Consider the following 24,002-nt stretch of genomic DNA (forward strand, 5'->3'; position numbering starts at 1 on the left):
GTTAAAATGAAGTTACATCCACAAAATATCGTCCGTTAAATCCAGTGTTTCATTACACAGTACGCTGCGCCGGTACGACTGCAAAAACTGCAGCAGCTAAGCCGATGCAAATTGTTTTCACTCCCAACGAGATTTTAATAAGCATCCCTGACGCATCTAGCCTTTCTTTAGAAATAGAAATTGTATTTCTAATAGAAATCTTTAGAAAATAGTTTTCATAGTTTTGTTTGGATAAAAGTGTTTAGCACAAACCGGTACTTTGTGACAACATGGCTAAACACTGTTCCTATAGTTACAAAGACAATGGTGATGAGTGTATTACACTTTGAATGAGTTGTAGGACGAGACCTCTGTTTGTGAGTGTGTGTGTGATGAACTGAGAGGCAGAGAGTTTTGTGTACACAGAAAGCACTGCTTTATTGACTGCACTGGACTGGACTGGATTGGATTGTTCTGGACTGGATCAGACGGGATTGGAACTCCATTAGATGAAGTGGGCCTTTGGGGGTAAAGGGGGAGGAAGCTACCACACAGGTTGGGGCTGGGTGGGGCTAAGTGGGATGCAGCCATCATTAAGGCAACACAAACAGCATGCAGATACAGTCACAGAAAACATCGTGATCATCATATTGCTTTTCAAAGTCTCGCTTAAAACATCGAAATTGTACAAAAAGGAAGAAAATAGGTTTTTCGCACTAATGAAAAATACATTTTTTGATTTTTTTCCCCTCCTACAAAGAAGATTCTAATACAAGAAAATAAATATAGCAAAAAAAAGCCAAAAAATAATTTAAAATAGCTCTTCTTTTTCATATATGTTCAATAGTTCTCTTTGCTATTAACAAATGGCACAACATTCTTTGAAACAAAGAATACAGAAGGATAAACTCCTGCAACATTCATATTATTGTATTGAAGAACCGATGTAGAATGGAGGAGAAACTGGGCGACAGCAGATATTTTTAACATCTTTATAAGGACAAATAAGACAGTAGGAGGAGGAACAGGCCGTGTCGAGCTCTGCTTTGAATAGATGACTGGCATTCATAGTGTCTAAAGACAACCGATAAGGTGCAGAATGACCATGTCTAAAAATCCCAGGAGAACAGAGAAAGAAAGAAAGGAGTGAAACTAATTGAACAAGTATCAGATAAACAATTAACCTTACTTCAGCAAACAAGGACATAATAAGTGCTTACATTAACAGATCATCACAAAACAATTAGATATTCAGAAGTGCTTAAAAGGTGTCGAAAGTTTGCAAAAACGTTTTTTTTTTAAAAATAATTTTGTGTTTACCCAAGGAAAAGAGTATTTGAATTTAGAGTTAAGGAGAGTGTTTCTGTGACTGAGTCAGAAAGCGTTCTTTACTGTGAAGAGATACCAAGAGAGAATGGTAGAGGCTGGGGAAATAAATGAAGGGATGCAGGAGGAGGAGGAAGAAAATAAAGTTAAAGACGGCAATAAAATGAGAGACTGACTGCACATCATTCTAACTAAAGCAAAACTAAAGTTCCCAGCAGCAGTGATAAAGTGGATGAATGTCAGTTTGTTTTACTGTTAATGAGCCTTTTGAAAACAACTCTGGTCAGGTGTTAAAGGGATGGCTTTGTCCTGCCATTAATTCTATGCAATTGTTGTTTTAAATGTTGGTATATTCATTCACACACAATATACACTCATGTTGTTAAACTGTGTGTATTGATCAATTCAGTTTAAATGTTAAAGAGCAGAAAGAAGGGACAAAGGGCGCAGAGGAAGAGGTACCAGCTGCTGAGACGCAGAAAAAAAATAGTCCACCTGTCCTCTGGTGTTAGCTACAGAATTAAAGAAGTCAAGTAGCATAAAATAAAAATGGACAACTGTGAGGAAATGTACTAAATAAGAAATCAGGGAAAGAAATAAAGCAGACCAAGTGAGAGAAGCAATGACAGAAACAGCCCAGAGGGCCAGACAAATGATGTCAACCTACACTGGAAATCAAGTTTGTGTCTGGACGTGATTTATTCAGATTACATTTACACCTGGAAGTAGTGCTGAAATCACTAACGCTCCTGTGAAATTTTCACTTTGTGTGAGGTTCCAGGCTAAACCTATAATTAATGCGACCCGGTGTCGCCGTGGGAGACTGTAACTTTAGCCAAATGGATATTCAGTGAGCGCTGCTTGTATTTACACCTCCATTTGTCTGCAGTGATGCATGTTTGAGCAGAAGCTGAACCTCCCAGGAGCAGAATGGTAAAACCAGATGCCAGATGTTAACGGAAGTTGAATAAATGGTTCATTCTCAGAAACCCTTAAGGAACTTTCCATCCCGGTATCAGATAAGATGTATGAAGAAGTAGATTTTTATTGGCCAGTGTTGGCCATATGTTTTAATTCTCAAAACTAAGTCTGAGTTTAAATAGATAAATAATATACCAGGGTTATAGAAGTCCAACAACTCTACAACCGTCCAAGCAAACCAAATGTTTCTTGGACATCGTGGTCAGTACTAAAATGTCCTGTAATAAAGCCGAATTGTTTCCCAGGCTGTTTCTGCCATTTAATGTGTGATTTTCCAGTTTCCATTCTGCTTTCCTGATGTGATTGTTATACTTTGTAAGGAGAAACCTTGGATAGAGACCTGGCTGTATGAGGAGAATGTTAGAGCAGAGAAGGTACAAAGAAATAGACAGAGATAGGGAAGAGGAGGGCCTGTGATGTTTATCTTAGCTGCCTGTTAACCTGACTGTGTGGACAGGCTGAAAACAGAATGCAGAGGAAAGAACAAGTTGTACTCTTTCTGGCTCCAGTTCAGCAAATCTATCTCTCTCTTCCCCTCTGCATTTTTGTTTAACATCTCTTCTCTCACTTTTTCTCTCCTTGAGAGTAAGTAAAGCAGAGCTGAGTGGTATGTCTTTTCCTCCTCACATCTGTCATTATTTGTCCTTGAAGCTACAGAGGTCCTTTTTTTTTTTTTTTTTCCCCCCTTTCTTGATCATCATGTGCTTCAAAAGCGATTTGAAAAAGCCACGTGCCTGCTGAGAAGGCTCATAACCGGACAGGGAGAGGGGAGAGCTGGGGGTGCGGATTGGGGGGTATAGGGAGTCAGGAAGAAGCAGAAGAGTGGATTTTTCATGTGGTGGGAGGAGGAAGATTGGATGGTGGATGCAGAGTAAGGTGCACTGTTTTTTGATAGTCCCCCCCCCCCACTTTTTTTTTTTTTTTTTTGGCAGAAGGGAGATTTAGCCGATAAACACTTTGAGCTACCCTGGAAGCAGAATTGGTTTGGCTTCTCCTTCAAGTTATGCTGTACTGGAGATAGAGTTAAATGTCCCCCAAGTGTCAGAGACAAATCAAAGAAGGATCTCCCCCTTCTTTGAGAAACCCTTGCATGCTAAACAGAGCGATGCAATTAGTCATGCAAACTAATGAGATGACGAACTTGTACTGTAATTCAGGTTTGTTTACGATTTTTGTAATTTTCTGACATTTCACATGTCAAATGATCGCAAGAAAAATCTCAAAAGTTGCCAACACATTCATGAATGACAAAAATAATCAGTTGCAGCCTTTTTGTGACGTGAATCCCAACTCCTCTGATTCATTACACGTGTGTTGGTGATATGTCTATCGCACCGATAGTGTTCAGTTCAGTGCCATAAGAAAAAAGGCAATGAACCCTCCCTGCAGATAAACTGGAACTTGGGATTGTTTACCATTTTAGATATAAAGTGAAATAATTCATCTGGAGTTTTTTTTTCCCATACGAGAGAATGACGAGTCGCTGACTATATGACTTCTGATAAGTCGAGTAATTTTTGTCGAATCAAACCATTGACTCCATTGGTTTGGGTTTTACTTCATAACCCAATTTGCTCTACCATGGCAGCTCTGTTTGTCCGACTAAGCCTCCCATCTGTGCAGTGTGCCTGGTTTGTGGATGTTAAAATCTTGCAAGTCATAACTTTGCTGTAACAGAGAAGAAAGCAAAGTGCTAGTAAAAACAGTGGAAGCAGATAATGAGTCAACCTTCTAGTTTGATACGAGCCACAGCGGCCAGCTAAGCCTTACAAAAGAAAAAAAAAACAGCTTGCAAATGCTTTTTAAAAACACTGAAAATGACTAGTAGTAGTAGTTGTTGAACAGTATAATACATTATTGTAGATGTGTATGAAGTCCAGTGGTAGGTTGGTGGGTTGTATGGCTGACAGAGGACAGGTAAACAGGAACAGGCAACAGTTCCTGTCATTTGGTTTCATTTTCAGACCAGCATCACTTTTTGGTTGAGATTTCAGTCCTAGAAAAAAAATCTCAAGAATCCTTGATGCATCATCTGCAACAAATCTTTCATTTACATTTACACTGACCTTTGTTACAGCAACAATGCGTTCAGTTGAGCCAATCAGGTTATTTATTTTTCTTCCAGTGCAAATCAATCATTAATCCTGTTTTCACTGATCCCAAGTCAGCCTAAAAGCCCTTTCTCAATCACTAAAGGAGCAACAGCAAATGGAAGAGAGACATTGTATCACAGCATCCCAATGCTTCTCTCGTTCCCACCTCAGCACAATGATCGTATCTTGTCCTGGTGCAGTTCCTGAAATATAAAGCTCGCCATTTCTTTTCCTCAGGTCGAGCACAAATTCACTTGCTAATAAGAAATTAGAATCATGACCTTTGTCCAGCTGAGGGGGCTCTGAGGAACTCAGCCCCGCTAGTGCAGCGATGTCTTTCTTTGGGTTTTACAACAGCCAGCACAGTAAATGGCAGCTTTCTGAATTGCGGACCAGTTTCCAATTACCTACAGCTTTTTTATCTTGTAAATGTCTCGTGGAATGCATCGTTGTGTGTAGGTGTGTTTCTGACCTACCATTATGTGCCTCATGCCTGGCAGCTTATTTCTGTGGTTTGGTTTTCATGACAACACCTGGAGGAGAATTTTTCCACACACACATGCTCCTGTTCAGTGTGCTGTAATACAGTACTGCACAGTATCCACTGCACAGATTGCTGTAACTATGCACTTTAAATGTTACGTTTGAAAAGAGTACTATTCCAGCAGATCTTTTGCTGACACTTATGGTCCTTTCTGCGGTTAAAAATGTCAAAACTATGACTAGTATCATAGATAGAACCCACAAAAAAATCTTCCAATCTGGACCTCGCATCATGTAAAAAATAGGACCTGACAGATTTGCAAAATTCGAAGACCATCAGAGCACAATTTGGGCTGCGAGCCAACACCCACACCAACATACCACACAGAGGACTTTGAAGTTGTGTTCTAGAGGATATTGATTTAAAAAAAAAAAGCAAAAGCAAAAGACTCCAGTCTACAGTAAGCGGAAGGAGAGGGCATTGAAGCCACACTGTAAATATAGAATATAAGAAGTTTGTGTTTGCTAAGGCTGCACGGCATATAGGAAAAAAGATCCAAACTGCTATTACCAGCATGGTCGTTTGCCTTATAAGTCTCTATGATGTTGCTCTTGATTTCACATTTGACTGAATCTGGGGAAAAAACAAAACAAAACTACATCTACAATTTCCTTCAGAGGGAGGATGAGGCCAAAAGAGGTCCTTTAAAAAAAAAAAAACTTTTTTCCGTCACCACTGTGAAGCCTTAGCATTTGCTACTACATGTTAAGGCCGTACATGTGAGGCCTTTTCTAATATCACTGTCTACTACGTCAGGCTACTCTGAACATTGAATATTGAAACCAAGATAACATTTTTCTGTCTTAGCAACACATGAACAGTAACAACCACCCGGAGGAGGATCTTGTGGGTCGTACTGATATTTCGCCACATCCTCGCTTTGAAACAGTTTTGTTGTTGTTGTGTATGTCGGTATGGTCAGTTGTAATAGCCAACGTAGAAGTCAAAAAATCCTCCACCTGCTCTGTTTCCAGGCTGTCGAATCAACTCTGCAACTGCTTAAGACAATGCTTTGCACAGTCTAAGAAAACAATGTGAATCTTCTACGGTGGCTACACCTGAAGGACAACGGAGACAGATGCAGCCACTGTCACCTGTGATAATACTTTCCTGCTGTTGCACTCTGAGTGAGCTCATGCTTCCTGATGCAGTCAGAACCACATATACATAAAAAAAACTAGTCATCTTGTACATTATAACCCTGTTATACCAGCTCTGGTGTACTGTATCTGTGTGTGTGTGTGTGTGTGTGTGTGTATAAGAGAGACAAGCTGTGTTGTGAGTTCATTTAAGCAGCATTTGGCTTTTTGTGAAGGGGGTAAATATGTGTGAATCTGTGTTTAGTAACCATCACCAGCTCGTTGCTGTGACAGCAGGCATTTCCTGTGTGAATCCCTGTGTGTGTGTGGGAATCTGTGAGAATCCAGGTTGGGGGTATTGTTGGTGTTGTGGTAGAGATAACACTCCCTATATCAGAGAGGGGCACATAACACCACGGCACCGAGCCTGAGCTTACCACATTTGACTGAATTGGATTCATCCAAGCTGACCTGAACATCGAGTCGTCTGACACATTCTCTAACATTCTTCATCTTAAAAATCAAGAGACAGAGTACGTGTATGTGTGTTTGTGTAGGTCAGATGTAAATATGCTGCCTTGATACGAAGATCTGTTCTTTGGTGGTCACTCCTGAAAGACCAGTTAGAGGCTGTCCATACAGACAACACAGAGAAAGAAGGGTGAACTTGTACCTCTACTTTAACTGTCTGTTCATCAGTGCTGGGTCAAGCAGCCCTTTAAGTTGTGATGCTTTATTTCACCCCACTTTGAGTCCAGATGTGTGGGGCGAGGGTAAAGAGAATCTTGATTTTGTGTTTGACCACCCAGCTAAGAATATATGAACGGTCCCATCTCATCTGGTAACTGACACACTTTGTTGGGACTGTTGAACCCAGGGCTGATGGGCACACTGAGAGAAGAAGCATGCTCAGTAGTAGTCATGTTGGAGTTCAAACAATGAAGCTCGCCAAATAGGAAATTTTCCACACATACACACCTCATTTAATATTTATATATATATATATATATATATATATATATATATATATATATATATATATTCATGTATACTGTGTATGCTATAAAATATGTGTATATATATGTCTTATGTTGCTCTTTCCATAAACTTTTTAACTTATTCATTCTTTTTAAAAGTTTTTCTTTTTTTTCTTCTTTTTTTACCCCTGAGAATACCACGACTGCTTACAAAATACAACTCTATGAGAGAGCAACAAGAAGTCTGTAAATCTGTTTTTAAAAACAAACAAACAAATAAACAAATTTCAATTAGACAACTCAAAAGTGCAGGCCTCAGAAACGGGTTATTCACCGTCTTCCTTCGTTTGTTTGTGAAGGTTGCATGCAGTGAGCCATCGGTTACAGGAGCTTGGTCACGTCAGACTTGAGTGGCAGCCATGCTGGTGCCATGAAACCCGCTTCAACATATCTTATTGCACCAACACTACAAACTGCATAGATACACCTGGACGATCTGAGGTAACCCAATTCTCTTGACACTTGTTGCCTGAAAGCGACGACTTGTACTGTAATCAGAAAAAACTTTACTGTTGAAGACTTATGTTTGGAGAAATCATCCACTGATGTGGATCAGCTGCACAAAGGATGCAAATGGAAACAAGACGGTGACTGCTTCATATTAAAGGGACAAATGCTTTTTTAGGGGGGGTTAGGGCTATGGTTTTAAGGACCTTTAAAGTGAGTCATTTTTAAGAGGCTCATAAAAAGATGTCTTTCTAGTTCATGCGATGACGTCTGAGCTAGCCGGTTAGGTCTGTGTGTGAACGATCAGAAAATGAGCTGCTGAGCTCTGAAGTTGAAATCGTTTGTCTCAACAGCTCACAGAATGTTAACAAGGTGCAACAATTGTAAAGAGGCACCTGTGTGAACTTGCATCAGTTAGGGGCTGGGTATTGCCATTAGTCTTTCACGTAGATCAAATTTTGACTCATAAACTCCCAATCAGATTTTTGGGATATTTCCCTCAGAAAACCAAATGTGTTTGGTTGTCATAAACAAACAAACAAAAAAAACCAACAAAAAAGGCTAAAATCTCCTCGACGCTATAGAGGATAACGCTTCACACACCTTCAGGAAGAAGGTGCATTAACACACTGATCAGAAATTCGGTTTTTGGTGGGGAGTTGTGTTTTTTATTTTACACATGAAACTTGTATAATTAATCTTTTGTTGGGGTCACTCCGTCAAAGAGGCAACAACATAGTGCTCACAGTGTAACCTGGCCAAACTCTGTTTTGATGGCTCTGGACTGCAGTGATGCAATTGGGGGGGGCGGGGGACTCAGAACAGTAGGCAGCTCTTAGCACTGATAGCATGGTGTAGCTCTGCTTCGCAAAATGCTGCAGATGCTTTGTTGATAAATGGCAAATGCTGCATTTACATCCATGTTTTAGGCACTATTCAATTGTTAAGGTGACAAGGAGCCCAGTGCTGGCTACGCTTTGTAACCGATCCACCAGGGTTTCCTTTTGCTTTGATTGTAACAAATCCGATTGAGAAACGACTGATTGATATACTCATTGATTGTTTGGCTGATTTAGTAGTCTGGGGAGGGGTTACCAGGTAGGAAGGGCAAACGACAGAAGGCACAAAGTTTTTGCAATGATTTTTCTTCAAAGATTTGTGTGTATGTGTGGGGGGGAGGGAGTGTATTTAGGGTCAGATCGAAAATTTCTACAACAGCTTAGATGTAAGCAAAGGGATTTTCTAGGCTAATTTGTATGTGAGTATGTCTGTGTTCATGACTGTGTGACTGACAGAGCGCCAGGGTTGGGGTCAATCTGTTTGCCAATTTAAAAAACACGAACAAGCTGGAGATCTGTTTTTTAGGACATGAAAACAGATTTGAGAATGAAGGTTTCAGTGTACATTTTTTCAACAGAGTAAATCAAAAGGAAATTGACCCCAACCCCGATCGAGCATCTATTATACACTCGAATGCTTACATTACAGCTCTTATGGCTAGCTAGTTGTGCTTTTGAAGGCTGAATACATGCTGTCCCATGCCACCCTCTGCACATATTCAGACCAACTCTGGTGTGAAATCTTTCCATCGAACATATTCAAGAAAACAAAGAATCATTGGATGCAACTTGGGCCATAAAGACTACAAATGTAGCATACCCTGAAACCAGCTTGAGTAATAATAATAATAATAATAATGCCCCAAAGTGTTTGTTCCCAAGTCTGGCAGATACCACAGACATGAGGCCAGAACTGGGGACTTCAATGCCCAGAAACAAATTGAATTTGAAATATACAAAAACAGAATAGACTATAGGTAATGTTTGTTTCCTATTCGTTAAATGTATCTGGTCATATGATGAGCTAACAATAAACTGCGGTCCAGTGGAGAAGCGTTACTGTATAATATACAGCTACATTCAAAGTCCCCCCAAAACAAAGCAGTTTAAGAGCTGAAGAAATTCTCCACTTGTGGATTTGACAGGGATTTGGTTGAACAAAGCCATCCAGCCGTGGATTGTAGACTTTATACTGGGCACAGATGGGGAAAAAAAAGACAACTAGCCCGCAGTACTCTGCTTGGATTACTGCCTTTCTGTGTGTAATGTCCATTTGTCTCTATTCTTTAGGATGCCAGCACGCTTCTCCTCAGCAGGTCCTCGTTCCCAGAATGCAACTGTGGCAGTCGGAGTTTGCGTCCGCCAGAGCGTGTGTCTGAATCACTCTGCTCACCATCAGTGAAGTACCCATCAGTCTCAGCAGCGTCCAACAGGGATGTGTCCCTCCCTGTAAGAGGCAGGTCCGTGGACTCTAGCCCCCCTACGGACCCTCTCGCTCTCGACTTACCCTGGCGAGCAAGACGTGTCCGCGGGGTCCCACCACGGAGAATCACCCCAGCGTCAGGTGCCATGATACCCAGACTGGAGGCTAGGGATGGAGATGAGCTTGCTGTGAAACCAGGTCCAGGCCCTAATGCAACACCGTTCCCCGTGTGCATGCTGTCCCATGGGCCGCGGTCCTCAGAGATGTGACAGGAATCCATTTTGGAGATTGGAGGCTGTGGTGGTGGGTCCCTGTGAAGGTCAGAGCCCCTGGTCTGGTGGTAATGAACGTGGTGGTTCTTGGAGGAGCCCCTAGACCTTTCCCCTTTACGGCCTATAGGACTGGACTTTTCCTCTGTCACACTCGCCCAGAGGCTTTTTGCAGTGGAGGGGCTGCTGGTGGCAGATGCAGCTGCTCCAGGCAGGAGCGTCTGAGGCTGGGCGGGAGCAACGGCTTGTCCTAGGGCGCGGGGCTTGTTGCCCCCTCGGGATTTGCGGCCCAGCTGGGGTGTTTTCCAGGCAGACTGCATAGAGTTCTCCATCATGAGGTTTAGCAGACTCTCCTCGCCCTGCAGGAGCTGAGTGAAGAGAGGAAAAAAAACAGGTCTGCAGTGAAAGTGAAGATACCACAGACATGAGGCCAGAACTGGGGACTGCTCAACCAGCAAGACCCACATCTGAATTAAATCTATTGCTGCATTAGTAACAGTGCACAATGTTCTTTGTTTAATTGTATTGTTGATATTAAGCAGTGGCTGGCCCAAAACTTTCTTCATTTAAATGATGACAAAACTGAATGCATTGTGTTTGGGGATATTGTGCCGGCTGGCTTTGGCACCTTGTCTTCAAAGCTTAGTTCAACCGTCAGAAATCTGGGAGTGACCTTTGACAGTCATCACGGGTTAGACAAACAAATTAACAATGTCGTCAGGACTAGTTTTTTTCCAGTTACGTCTCCTGGCCAAAGTTAAAATGTTTTTAAGTCGTCATGACCTTGAGAAAGCCATCCATGCCCTAATAAGTTCAAGGTCAGACTATTGCAATGCACTATATGTTGGCGTCTCCCAGTCTTCTCCCAGTCGCCCAGCAGCAGCAAAACGCTGCTGCCCGTCTTTTAACCAACACCAACAGACGTGTGCACGTCACTCCTGTTCTTAACTCCCTCCATTGGCTTCCTGTCCTTTATGGAATTGATTTTAAACTTTTAATGTTTTTAAAGCTCTTAACGGCCTCGCCTCATGTTATTTATCTGAGCTTTTAACAATCCGAAAATCCTGGTAGAGCTCCGAGGTCAACAAATCAATTTTTGATGGAAGTGCCCAGGTCAGAATACACACACTGGGGTGACCGAGCCTTTTCTGTCGCTGCCCCCAGGCTCTGGAATAAGCTCCCCGTCCAGCTGCGTCTTATTTCTGACCTGGGCCTCTTCAAATCTAGGCTAAAAACCTACTTATTCAGGATTGCTTTTAATACCCAATTGTATGATGACACTTTTATCTTATTTGATTTTGTTGTATTTTATTGCTTTCACTGTTCTTTTATTGTTTTTATTTGTTTTTACTTATTCTTCTCTTTATTTATTACCTGCTGTAAAGCACTTTGGTACATCGTAAGGATTGTCTGTAAAGGGCTGTATAAATAAAATACATTTACATTTACATTACATTATGAAGAAGTATTTATTGTATTTATCATCATTTATCATCTTTTAGGCCTCCGGCAGCTGAAGCCCTACCTGGTCAGAGAGCAGACTGCCGCTTTTGTCGTGATGCTGGTCACCCAGAGCCCATTGGCTCAGCATGTCGTCAGCGGTGATCTGAACAGACTGGGCGAGCCAGCTGTCGAACAAAGAGTTGTCCAGTGGAAAGGACTTTGACAAACCTGAAGGAAGGAGAAGAGGAATATGCAGAGAGAGTGGAGGTTGCAGACAGGAAAAGATAGATGAGATTAAGAATAAGGGGAATATGACAGAGAAAAGGTGGAGAAAAATAAAACACACATGTGAGTTGCGCCGTCAAAATGTTTAAATCAGAAAATACATAAAAACTTGCTGTTTGCTGAAACTATCAATACGGCGTGAAAGTAATGCATGACACAAATATATGGAAGACGAAAAAAATCGGGTTCCTCTGTGTGCTCTGTTGGCAGGGGCTTAAGGGCAAGAGCCGAAGCATAGCAGAGAGGGAGGGGGCTGAACCTGTATGTTATATGCATTCAAATTTTCAAGTTCCATTAACTCTCTTTTTAATGGCCTAATTCTATTCTAATCCATTAATTCACTCATGTACAAATTTGCCTTCAACTCATCCCATTTTTAAAGGTGAGATTTTAATACAAATAGTACTAACAGGGCATAAAGCACAGTCCAAATAGTTGAACACTGAAAACAGGCCACTAAGTCTCAACAACCTTTTCCAAGATTGTCAGTTGGTGTATAAAAACCTACCCAGTCTTCTGGATACAATCACATCTTAATGTACAAGCAGTAAAATGAGCATTATGTATCCAAACACAATGCAGATTTCTGCCCTAAACTAAGGTTACTGATTCTACACTCTGAATGACCACAACATTGAAAGAAAAGTGAAGGTTAGATCTCTGATATTGATGATCAAAATGTTAAAAAACAAAGAACAATATAAAAAACTGTTAAAAAGAAAAGACAACAAACAAACAAAAAAAACTGTCAATGTTAAGTGTTGTGTTTTGGCCTCGTAATTTCAAATAGGGAACATAGAGCATGATGTTGAAGTGCACAATGAAGTGTATTCAGTGTATGTGTACATGTGGGAGGCTGCAGACAATACTCAAATCTTCTAAATGTTTGCTTGTGTGTCTGTATAATGTTTTCACAGCTCCTTTTTAATTTATTTTTTCATATGCCTTTCCAGCCAAGACTGATGTGCCTTTGTTTAGGATCGTTGTCATGTGCAACGAGTACAAAGGCGGCATGGGGGGCGGGGCTGATACGTCTCTGAGCTAAAAAGGGAGGTAGTAACAGAAGCGAAACGGTGTGTGGAAGGCAAGCCGGCATCACGGAACAAGTCACTCTACCCAACAACGTTGTTGTTACTCGGCTGATTCCAAAACATGGGTAAGCACACAATGATGCAGGGCTGAGCCGCCTATCTGGCATGCACATCCGATTTGTGTTGTGCCATACATGTAGTCCATCTCATATTGGATTATTCGTTTTATAAAAAGTACATTCACTTATTGTGCATCTAAGGAAGCCAAAATAGCTAAATACCAAAATAATATAAATAACTGAATAGATTACATGATTGATTTTTAGATGAACAACCTACACAATTCGAATACAAGCGAGCTGAGAATTTCTGTGGCAGATATGGATGACAAATCAAGACTATACAATCTATATTTTATGTTGGAACATTAAATTAATGTTAATCTATGCAGGTAGTTTCTTACAAAAATGATGTGGCCAGCATCAGTACAAGAGTCGACAAGGAAAAGTCCAAAGTATTTCCTCTGGTTCAAAATCATATGAAGGGGCTTTTCTGCCATTAAACAGTGCTATCTTCAAAGCTTAATGGAAAAGAATCCCCAAAATATCATGGTGGGGAACTTATATCAAGAACACTTTTGCATTATCCCACAATAAGACTTGGGTTCTGTCACACTACTTTTCGAGCAATCGGTTGATTGTTCTGTTCCAACAACATGCATTATTAGTTAAGAGAAACACTGCAGTAACAAGTGAAAAAAGAGATGATGTGAGAGTAGAAGGGATGATGGAAGGGATTGCACGATGCATTTAGTACTCATGACTCAACTGCTTCTTGTAAACATATCTGATGTGCCTGCTTACGGTGGGTGAAGTGGTGGCTTAGTAAAGTTGTAGTTTAGTTCTTTAGCTGCTGATGTTCAGACAATGGTTCTGTGGTTATATAGTGTGTATTTGTGACCAACATTTGCCATCCACTGAAGGGAAGGAGGTATACGGAAGCCTCAATAAAACACTCTGCTAAACCTTCACAGCAAGCACACAACTGTCATATGATCTCTTTTAGAAAGAACGCGTTACTGGAATTATAACAACTAAAACACAATGATAGAATCAGGGAGCTTCAGTCTGTGGATGAACCAGTTCCAGTGGCTTTCTTTCTAACCACAGTGGTGCAGACCTGCGCCTGACAGCCACAGCTGAGGGTACCATCTCATTTTAGCTACAACCAGCTACAATAATACATGATGCTGTATCATAACACAGCTTAGCTTTTCTCTAAGTTAGAGGAGAAGCAGATGTTATCGTGAAGCAAAACAGAAACAGTCCCACCGTGACCTTTTTCAGAAGAGGGTGAATCATTTAGTGAATGGGAAAATAATGAAATTTTATGTTGGTATTTAGCCAAGGATTGCAATGAACCTGAAGAACACAAGGAGACGATATCTTCTCTCTGGGGAATAGCTGCTCCCTTACAATCATTAGTGCCCACATAAATATCAGCAGAAATGCCTCGAGTTTTGACAAAAACCTTTTCTCACTCTTTTTTCTCCATGTCCTTGTAAACCTTCCCTGCCTATAATAATATGCCAAGTAGGACAGCAGGAGGTGCTGTTAGGGTGCGTTTAACAACAGCTAACCCACACATGCACACAGCAAGCCGGTTGTTTCCATGACGCAGCGTGTCTCTGCAGGAATCAGGAGAGCTCTGAGGGAGGGAATAGGTGACAAAGGGGGAAAAAAAGAGATAGTGAAGAGGTGTGAAGATGATGGGGGTAGGATAAAGGAAATGAGAGCAGATTTCAGAGATATGGAGACAGAAGAGAAACCTAAACAGATTACATTGTAGTATGCTGCTATGTCTATATCATAAAACATAGAACCTTGGAAAGATCAAAGTTATCTCAGGAATAAGAAGCTATTAAAAGTATTTATCAGCATCCCTCTTTTAGTTTTTGACACTGACAGCTCATAAATGATTTTTCTTTTAATTAAAGAATACAAACATGTATTTTCACAGCTTATAGAGATTTGCTATTTCTCTCATTTCTTTAAAACAATACAATTTCATGCATTAATATGACAACTTACTAAGTTTTGGGTTTTATCTTATTTTGGTTGTGTTTCTCAAAGCAGTATTTTTTTTTATGTACTGTCATGTGAAAAAGACAATACACCCTCTTACAGTTCTAAAGTATTACATATCAGGACGTAATTAAAAAAAAATAAAAAATAGGTAAATAAAATCTCAAATGAACAACAACGCACTGTCGCATTATTCATTCAACAAACACAAAGCCAGAATGCAGAAGCAATGTGTGGAAAAAGTAAGTACACCCCGCAATTCAACTTGTAGAACCACCTTTAGCAGCAATAACTCGATATAATTACTTTCTATGTCATATTGTCAGTCTCTCACATTGTTGTTGGTCCACTTCTCTTTACAATGTTGCTACAGTTCATTGAGGCTTGTCTGCATTATTTTTATACATAGCTGTCTTAGGGTCTGTCTTTTCTTTTCAGACATTCTGTTGTAGATTTGCTGCTCTGTTTGGGATCACTGTCCTATTTCATGACCCAATTTCAGCCAAGCTTTAGCTGTCAGACAGAGTACCATTTGACTCTAGAAAACTTTGTTATTCAGAGTTCATGGTGGACCTGGTGGTCTTGTAGCTGCAAAACAAGCCCAAATCATCACCGTGCTGAACAGTTGGTACGAGGGGTTTGTGCCGATGTGCTGTCTTCAATTTTTTTTTGCTTTACATGCTGCTGTGCATTATGACCAGAGAGACGTCCATTTTGGTCTCACCTGTCCAAGAGACATTGTTCCAGAAGTCTTGTGGTCTGTTCAGATGCAACTTTGCAAACCTAAGCATGTTTCTTTTTAGAGAGAAGAGGCTTTCTGCCGTGGGGCCTGTATGATCTGCCTTTTGCAGTTTCTCTGAGATAGCACAGTCTTGACTTTGTGGTGACCTTGGTGGGACGTCCATTTCTGGGAAATTTGACAACTGTCTTGAATGTTTTCCACTTGTGAATAATCTTTCTCTCTGGAAATGGCCTTACAACCCTTCCCAGATTGATGGACAGCAAAAATGATCTCTTTAAGATAATTGCTGATGTCTTTCCTCCTTTGCATTGGGTTAACACACACCGGAATCCACCAAACCAGCAAACTACTAAAACTTCTGCTTTTATGGAGGTGCTCACACTTGATGATGATCAATTAATCAAGTGTATTTGATTAGCAGCACCTGGCTGCTGCCGAGCCTCTTAATTCCTACAGACAAGATAGGAGATAGTTCTCTCCCATAATATAAAGTTTAACTAAACGCTACAAAAGTCTTTCAAAACTTTCAGGGTCATTACACACCTAAAAGAGCCATGTATTTGAGGGTTAAAAAAGGGATGTATGAGAGGTTTCAGAGACAGAGGGAAGTTATTTGTAGATTTTTATAGACAAAAGTCTTTATTGGGTATCGGAGGTAACACCAGGACATATTTAAACTCTTTTCTTTTCACCAAAATCATGATGTGAATCTGGGCACAGCCAACTAAGAGTGTGGACAGAGGACAGTATATCAGAAAGATTTATGTCGCATCTTTGTCTTCTTGATCCAAGTACACGGAGAGGAAAAAAAAAAGCTCTGAGAGTCAGGACCAGACTCGACAGAGAACAGATGGTCTGACACACAAACACACACATCGAGACAGTGAAATATGAACACATACTGCATGGAAAGACAAACAGAGAGATGACACACTGAGACAGGGAATGGTATTCTATATATAACACCAACAATGGATAGCATACATGGACACATAAAGAACTTGTTTGTAATGGAAACATATTTTGTTGGATGACTTCCCAGCATGTATACAACATGAAGTTGCAGTACTTATCCTTCAGCAGACAAAGAGAGAAGGAAAGAAAAACCGAGAGAGGGACTTTCATAACAGAAAGACAGACGGACAGATTTACAGATGAGGGGGCACAGACAAAAAAAAAAGAGTGGGAGATGATATCAAAGCAGGAAGTAAGTGAGGCACAGCCAAAACACCCTAATCTCCCATCCATCCATCTATCCATCCATTTTCTACACCAGCTTAATAAAATTTAGGGCTGGAGCCTATCCCAGCTGTCATTGGGCGAGAGGCAGGGTCCACCCTGGACAGGTCGCCAGTCCATCTCAGGGCCACACAACCATGCACGCTCACACTCACTCCTAGGGACAATTTGGAGTCTAACATTACTCTAACATTCATGTTTTTGTACAGTGGGAGGAAGCCGGAGTACCTGGAGAGAGGACAGGGAGGACATGCAAACTCCACACAGAAAGGCCCCAGCTGGGAATCAAACCCGGAACCATCATGCTGTGCTAGCCACCGTTTCACCGTGCAGCCCTGTATTATTATTCTTTTTTTTTTTAAAGACGGGTAAAGCAGCCAACTGCTGGATGGAGTGGAGCATCTACTGCTGCACAAATGCAACAACATGCAATGACTACATGACCAATTGTTACATCACAGGACATGCCAATTTAAGGAGGGCACATTTTTTTCAAATTCATCATGCTACAGCTACTTTGCTTGGTGATACAAACAGGAAACAACTCATTTTACATCGTCATTGATAATATAGTTTTTCCCCTATAGATCTTTTTTACTAATAAAGTACAACAAAGGCGATTGACACTGGTAAAGCAAAGGACTGAACTTTGGCACCTGCAAACCACGGATGATGGTTTGGTTCTTTGGTACGCTCCAGCAAAGTGTAGTGGTCACCTTAAAGGACACACATTAAGAAAATGTTGTTTTGTATATAAGTAGAAGTGGATGTTATTGTTGTCATTGTTGCACAGAACTGGCAAGCTCCCAAACGATTGTCTTTTTAGAAGTTTAATTGAAAAAGCTTAAACACTCGGGGCACCTGATAGCTCAACTGGTGAGTGGGCCACCCATGTACTGAGGCTGAAGATCCATGATGCAGCTGCACACCATTCCCCCCACTCTGACCCCTTTCCTGTCAAGCTACTATTAAAAAAAAGGCCACTAAAGCCCAAAACAGAACCTTTAAACAATTATCTCTGCCATATTTTGTTGGACAATGTTGACCAGATTCAGTGGACTAAAAGTGTGAATAATGGCTCAGTTCTGAAGCCTTGAAATAGTCTAAATAGTATTTCTGTTTATTCAATACATAATCAATCTTGATCTGAGAGTCAGTAGACTGCAGGATAGCAAAGCACCACTACGTACGGAAACTCTAGGTTGTTAAAGAATTAAATTGCACTTTGAGTCAAGGTTAGGAGGCAAAACTCCAACCTCCTACAAGCATTTATGGATTTTACGCTACAGAAACATTAATAACTCAGCAAAGTTAAGCTTAGCTGCAGACGACTCCTGCAAATCGCTGCAGAATAATCCCTCACAGTCACGATATGCTTTGTTATCAGCCCAGCGGCTTCAGGTTCAATCCTTTGATAACAGCATGTAGCTCTTTGTCTTTTGGGTTTTAGTAGCTTTTAGCAACTTTCTGTCACATACATTTTCTGAGATCACAGGAATGAGCAAAGCTCTCCGAGTTTCATGTGCTGCTCTCACTGAGCAGAGATGTCCCGTTTATGCATTCTTCATGCTTTTTTTTTGTTGTGTCTTATGTGTTCTGTTTTGTCTTTGATGACAGAATAAATGGAATTAGACTGCACAATTAGTCATCAGAATTCCCTTTCATTTAGGCTCTCAGATATTAATCATGCACAGCCCACAACACCTAACAGAATGCAGAAGATTCTTCACCTATTAGATCAGGACAAAAAAACAAAACAAAAACAAAGATTATGCAAAATTACAAATCATCCTACTTCAAGAGTCTTCTTACTGCAGAATAGCTTAATCTAGAGGAAGCCTGAGGAGACAGTTTATTATTAGTAGTTTTATTATCTTCAACATAAGCTCTTTAGTTTCATTGGCAGCATTTTAAGTGCCTCCATCTTTTTTAAATGTCTTGCAATGGTTACATAACTTTGGAGTGAAATGTTTCCAAAATAAAAGCAATCTGAAAGATACTATCTGAAAGGAGTAAACACTGATCTCGAACGCGTGCTCTGGTTCTGCCAGGACCGACAGCACCAGCTTTCATCAAACTGTCACCGCTCTACTGTCCCATGAAGCAGCTGCGTCGGAGAAAAAATACACCGATGATGCTTTCAGCATGTCAGGAAAAACGACTTTACAGGCTGCAGACATGTGGGAGAGTGTCAATTTTCCACCCAAACATGATAAAATAGGGACCTGAACAGATGGATAAATACTTCATTCAAAATCTGAAACCTCCCTTTTTCTGAACAGTTGCCTTTTTTTAATCTTCTCCCTTGATTTAACACATCAGTCAACACATTTCCATCACAAACCTGGATTGTTTCCTGAAAAACTCAAGCCACATAAATTTCCTTCTCCAAGCTAAACACATCACTTCTACCTAATGAAAAAACAAACAAACAAACCCCTTCTGCTGCTTTGTGATGAATCAAGTGCTTCAGAGAGGAGTATCTTTTAGACTTTTATGAGGATGCCAGTGCATTGAAATGCTAATTTCCTCCTAAACAGCCAGGCAGGTGGCTTGTCTCTTGTTGACAATATAAAAGCTTTAAAATCAATCGTCACAGCTGCCACTCTGTCAATCAAATGTTGATCAACTGCCCTCAAGCAAGACACTGAGCCTTTTTCTGCTCACTCTCATAGGACAGCCAGATGAATATCTATCATATATCTGCATACATATAAGCTCTATTTAACATCTGTCCTCTGAGCATCATATGTAGTTGTAACGATTCCAAATAGAGACAAATCCACATCATTGACAGCTATTACCCATCCATCCTTGTCTCTAATGATGAAAACAAGCAGTGTGGCTCCCTTCTTTTGAAAGCTTCCGAGCCAGAAACCTCTGTATTTTGATTGTGGGACTACTGGCACAAATGTATCAGCCCTATAACTTACCCGTCCACAATACGCAGCATCATTGTAAACATCAGCCATCATGCTCTAAGTCCCAGAGTGGGTGGATATGCAATTAACACACAGCAAGGGTAAGCAATCGCATAATTGTACAAGATGTTCACATGCACTACCAACAGGGACTGTAAAGGAAGTACACGGTCAAATGAATAGATGGAATTTGCACATCACAGCACACAAAGGGTGAGCAGCTAATCACATAAAGTACCAATCACAAACAAACATGAATAGGTAATGGCCCCTCAAAGTAAACTACAAAGTGCACTTGCTTGCCCTAAAAAGGGACAAGCAAATTCAATCCCGTGTAAATGACCTGTAATGGTAAAGGTCAAGCTGTTAAGGTGTAGACATTTTTAGGTAGACGTTTGACTCATAAGCATATAACGAAGCCAAAATAAAGATAAGCTGCTGAATAAAACTCAATGCAGGCATCATAACGGACATGTCAGAATCCTGTATGACTAAAGATCACTGTACACAAAGGCAAACCCTTAATATCCCTATATAAAACTTTAGTTTAAAAGAAACCAGCTGCAGCTTACATTTAGTGCCTCAGACACCAACTCTTGTTGAATCATTTCACGGTTTAGCAAGCAAAATAAATTAAACGCAGTACATATCAATAGCCAAAAAAAAAGAAAAAAAAAAACTGAATCCGAGTCCACTGACAGAGCCATGGTTTCCTGGGTGGTCCCTGCCGTTTGATCTGCCTTTATACATTTAAAAAAAAATGTTGAGCTACTTGACGAATTTGAATTTCCCCCTTTGGGGGATAAATAAAGTATTTTTCTATTCTATTCTTTCTTTCTATACATTATCCTCTGCCCATATTCTGACTAGAATCCAGCACCCTATCCATTGCTGCTGCGTTTTTCAAAACTGCGTCGTAGTTGAAAAAAATAGCAGGTTGGTGAGCTGCGGAGCCTTGTTCTTACGCACCTGGTCTCCCAGTCTCAACCCACAGGTAAGCTTGGTCTTTCACTGAGAGACTATATAGCCCAACAGCCCAGTACTGACCATGGCATGCTTTAAGACTGACAGTGGAACAGCAGCTCTTTTTTTTTTTTTGTCCTCTCGAATTAATTTGCTTATTATCTATAAGAATTATTTTGACACCAAAAGCAGAATGTTTAAACAGAACCTGTCCAGAAACTCCCACTACTTCCTAAGAAACAAGCCTGTAGCTATAACAGCATGAAAGGATGACATCACTTATACCCTGCAGGCTGTCCCACGCTCATACACACGCATGCAAATAAATCACCTAACACTGACATATTATTAAGCACAACACATTAAGAATTAGAAGCAGAATAACTCGTCATCAATGTGAACATCCCATGATTTTGCTTTTTAGGTTGAAATAATCCGTTTTAAAACTACTTGCTTTCTATCAACAAGTCAGTTCCAAGTCAGTCACTTTATTTCAGCAGGCTGAATGACTGACTGTTGGGGTCGTATTTCAGGTGTAAAGTTGACTGGTCATTACACAGAGGTAACAGACGGAAAATGTAAAACAGCGGTTCAGGCAAGGTTTTGGCTCCACAGAGATTGTCCAAATTCAATTTGTGCATGAACAAAACAACTTCGTGCACCAATAATGGGTTTACTGGTTTATCAGAAGTCTGCAAGGATGAAGTGCTTCAAAACACCGCTACACACAGAGGTGTGGACAAGTGCTTGTGCATTTTATGAAAACGCAGGAAAAATACTAGGAATAATTCTTGAAATGGCGGAAAAGTTCAGCTGTCCAAACGGCTGACTGATGTGTTTTAAACTGGTGTAGCTCGTGGACACATTTACTTTCTACAATGGGGCCAACAAGCTGACGCAGGGCCCTGGTTCAGACAACATGCAGCACGAAGGCGCTTTTTTTTTTAACAGTGTAAAAAGGGCTACAGTGACAGAGCTGCTCTCACTCACATCCCTTTTTTCTCCTCACTGTTTGCTACAACAAAATATTTTTATTTGTGAAAGGAATTTATTTCATGATGAGTTTGCTTTTGTGTATAAGTATCGGTAAGTATCGGTCCGAGTTGGCCATCACCATGGATGACTCCGTGGTGACGTCAACTCGGACCACATGGAATCTGGGTGTGACCCTGGACGACCAACATGGCATCAGTGACCCGTTCCTGCCGATTCCTCCTCTACAACATCCGGAGGATTCGCCCCTTCCTCACCGATAAGGTGCTCATCCAGGCTCTTGTCATCTCCCGCCTGGACTACTGCAACTCCCTCCTTGCTGGCGCCCCGGCTTCTGCCATCAGACCTCTGGAGCTGGTTCAGAAAGCTGCTGCTCGTCTGGTGTTCAACCCCTGTAGCTGCTCGCATCCAGTTTAAGACTCTGGTGCTGGCCTACAGGGCAGTGGAAGGAACAGCTCCTTCATACCTCCAGGCTGTGGTCAAGCCCTACACCCCCGCCCGACCACTTCGCTCTGCGGCCTCCAGGCGGCCGGCTGCCCCGTCACTCAGGGGTCCCTGCGCACGATCTACACGGTCACGGCTTTTCTCTGTTCTGGCACCCCGATGGTGCTAATGAGCAGTGTGCATGCTTGTGAAATTGCTCAACAGTTGCTTAAAAAAAGGTTTGAACTCCATGCCATGGCATGACAGTCATTGTACCACTCATGGATGGTCATGGTCTCTTATCGGTGCAGTTTGTTCATGAATCTCATAAATTTCTATACACACACACACACACACACACACACACACACACACACACACACACACACACACACACACACACACACACACACACACACACACACACACACACACACACACACATATTATATATATTTGAAAAATACAGAGAAGCACTAATTCAAAGTGCCTACAGTTCAGTATCACATCTTAAATTCACCATAGAGACAAATTAAGCTGCTGTTTGTAATAGTAAAGTCTATTTTTTTTATATCAAACACTACACATGGTTTTGAAAAACCTTGTGAGGTAATGCATCTGGAAAGGACAATTCAAAAGCTTCCCTTTGTCTCAGTAAACCCAATGATGTTGTACTTTATATGGGTGAAAATCTACCGTCTGTCCACAGGATAAAAACAAGGTGACTTATGAACAGAAAAGCTGAGAGAGGAATGTGACTGATGATACACTCTCAAAAGAATGAAGCTGTGGTCGATTTGCTGGAGCTACAGCAATAACTGGGAAGGCATTATGTTTGTGAAAGAAGTAAAAGCAAGAAAAACAGCATGGAAAGGATGCTAACAATGGCAGAAGGTCCCATCAGTGACTAAACAGTTGTGGTGTCATTTCTGTGTGTTGTTTTTGCATTATATGCTCGTGAGATTAAATTAGTGAATACGTTAGCAATGCATCAAGGCTACTAATGCACTGCAGCCTTCAGAAGAACACAGAGACACACAAGCATGTGTTCGAGGAATGAGTAGCTTTTGATCATTTGGTAACACTGCAAACACTGCGGGGAGTACATGCACCCACCCACCCACACACACACACACACACACACACACACACACACACACACACACACACACACATACACCCACCCACCCACACAGACACACACATTGTACCTAGCTCTTTAAGCAGGGAGCCGTTCTCTGACTTCCATCTCTCCTTTTTCTTCTCAGGACTATTTTTCCTTCTCTCCTTCCCTTTATCCTTCACTCCATTCTGCTTCCTCTTTTCTCCCTTATCTGCAGGGAGACACAGGGGACAGGCTCAGGTTAGGGATTTAGTTAATTTACTCAATTAAAGGTTGATTTAGCTGGAAGATGCCTCTGAAACCAAGGAGCTACTTCTTTTTGGGTGTCATCTGAGTGGTCGTAGTTTTTTTTTGTTGCCATTTCATTCAGTGCAATTTCCCGAAATGCTGTGACTCAGAATTTTAAGAAGCATTAATGTTGTTTTGTTTCTGAAAGACTTTTCCATCATTTGTTGACATCTATGATTGATTCTGGATTGTACACATAGTTCATGATGATTAATCCATTCATCCATCCCAGCTGCCACCGGGTGAGAAGTGGGGTACACGCTGGGCAGGTGGCCAGTCCATCACAGCGCCAACACAGAAGTGCATTTCCGCCGGTTGTATTTGCAATGTCATCACTTCTGTTAGTGTCAAGGAGCAAACTGTATGGAAATATCCAGCTACTGGGGATCTTTCATCCTTATTTCTAACATTACTGTTCTGTTCAGTGATCCTGATTTTAGCTCGCTTAAT

At 41.1% G+C, this 24,002-nt stretch overlaps 1 protein-coding gene across 2 annotated transcripts in view; it reads right to left on the reverse strand.

The window, feature by feature from the left end:
• Nucleotides 1–391: 391 nt before the first annotated feature.
• Nucleotides 392–24,002, reverse strand: part of jade2 (jade family PHD finger 2) — a 212,373-nt gene continuing 188,762 nt past the window's right edge. The window contains exons 12-14 of one of the 2 annotated variants that reach the window (XM_075486639.1): nucleotides 23,353–23,475; nucleotides 11,543–11,688; nucleotides 392–10,385 (exon numbers count right to left, since the gene is read on the reverse strand). In XM_075486639.1, the coding sequence (XP_075342754.1) occupies nucleotides 9,612–10,385; nucleotides 11,543–11,688; nucleotides 23,353–23,475 (1,043 nt within the window). In that variant the 3' untranslated portion in view covers nucleotides 392–9,611. The remainder of the gene's footprint in view (nucleotides 10,386–11,542; nucleotides 11,689–23,352; nucleotides 23,476–24,002) is intronic. The other variant, XM_075486640.1, reaches the window with a different exon arrangement.

The sequence above is a fragment of the Odontesthes bonariensis genome, chromosome 16 (assembly GCF_027942865.1).
Source record: "Odontesthes bonariensis isolate fOdoBon6 chromosome 16, fOdoBon6.hap1, whole genome shotgun sequence".
Lineage (NCBI taxonomy): Eukaryota > Metazoa > Chordata > Actinopteri > Atheriniformes > Atherinopsidae > Odontesthes > Odontesthes bonariensis.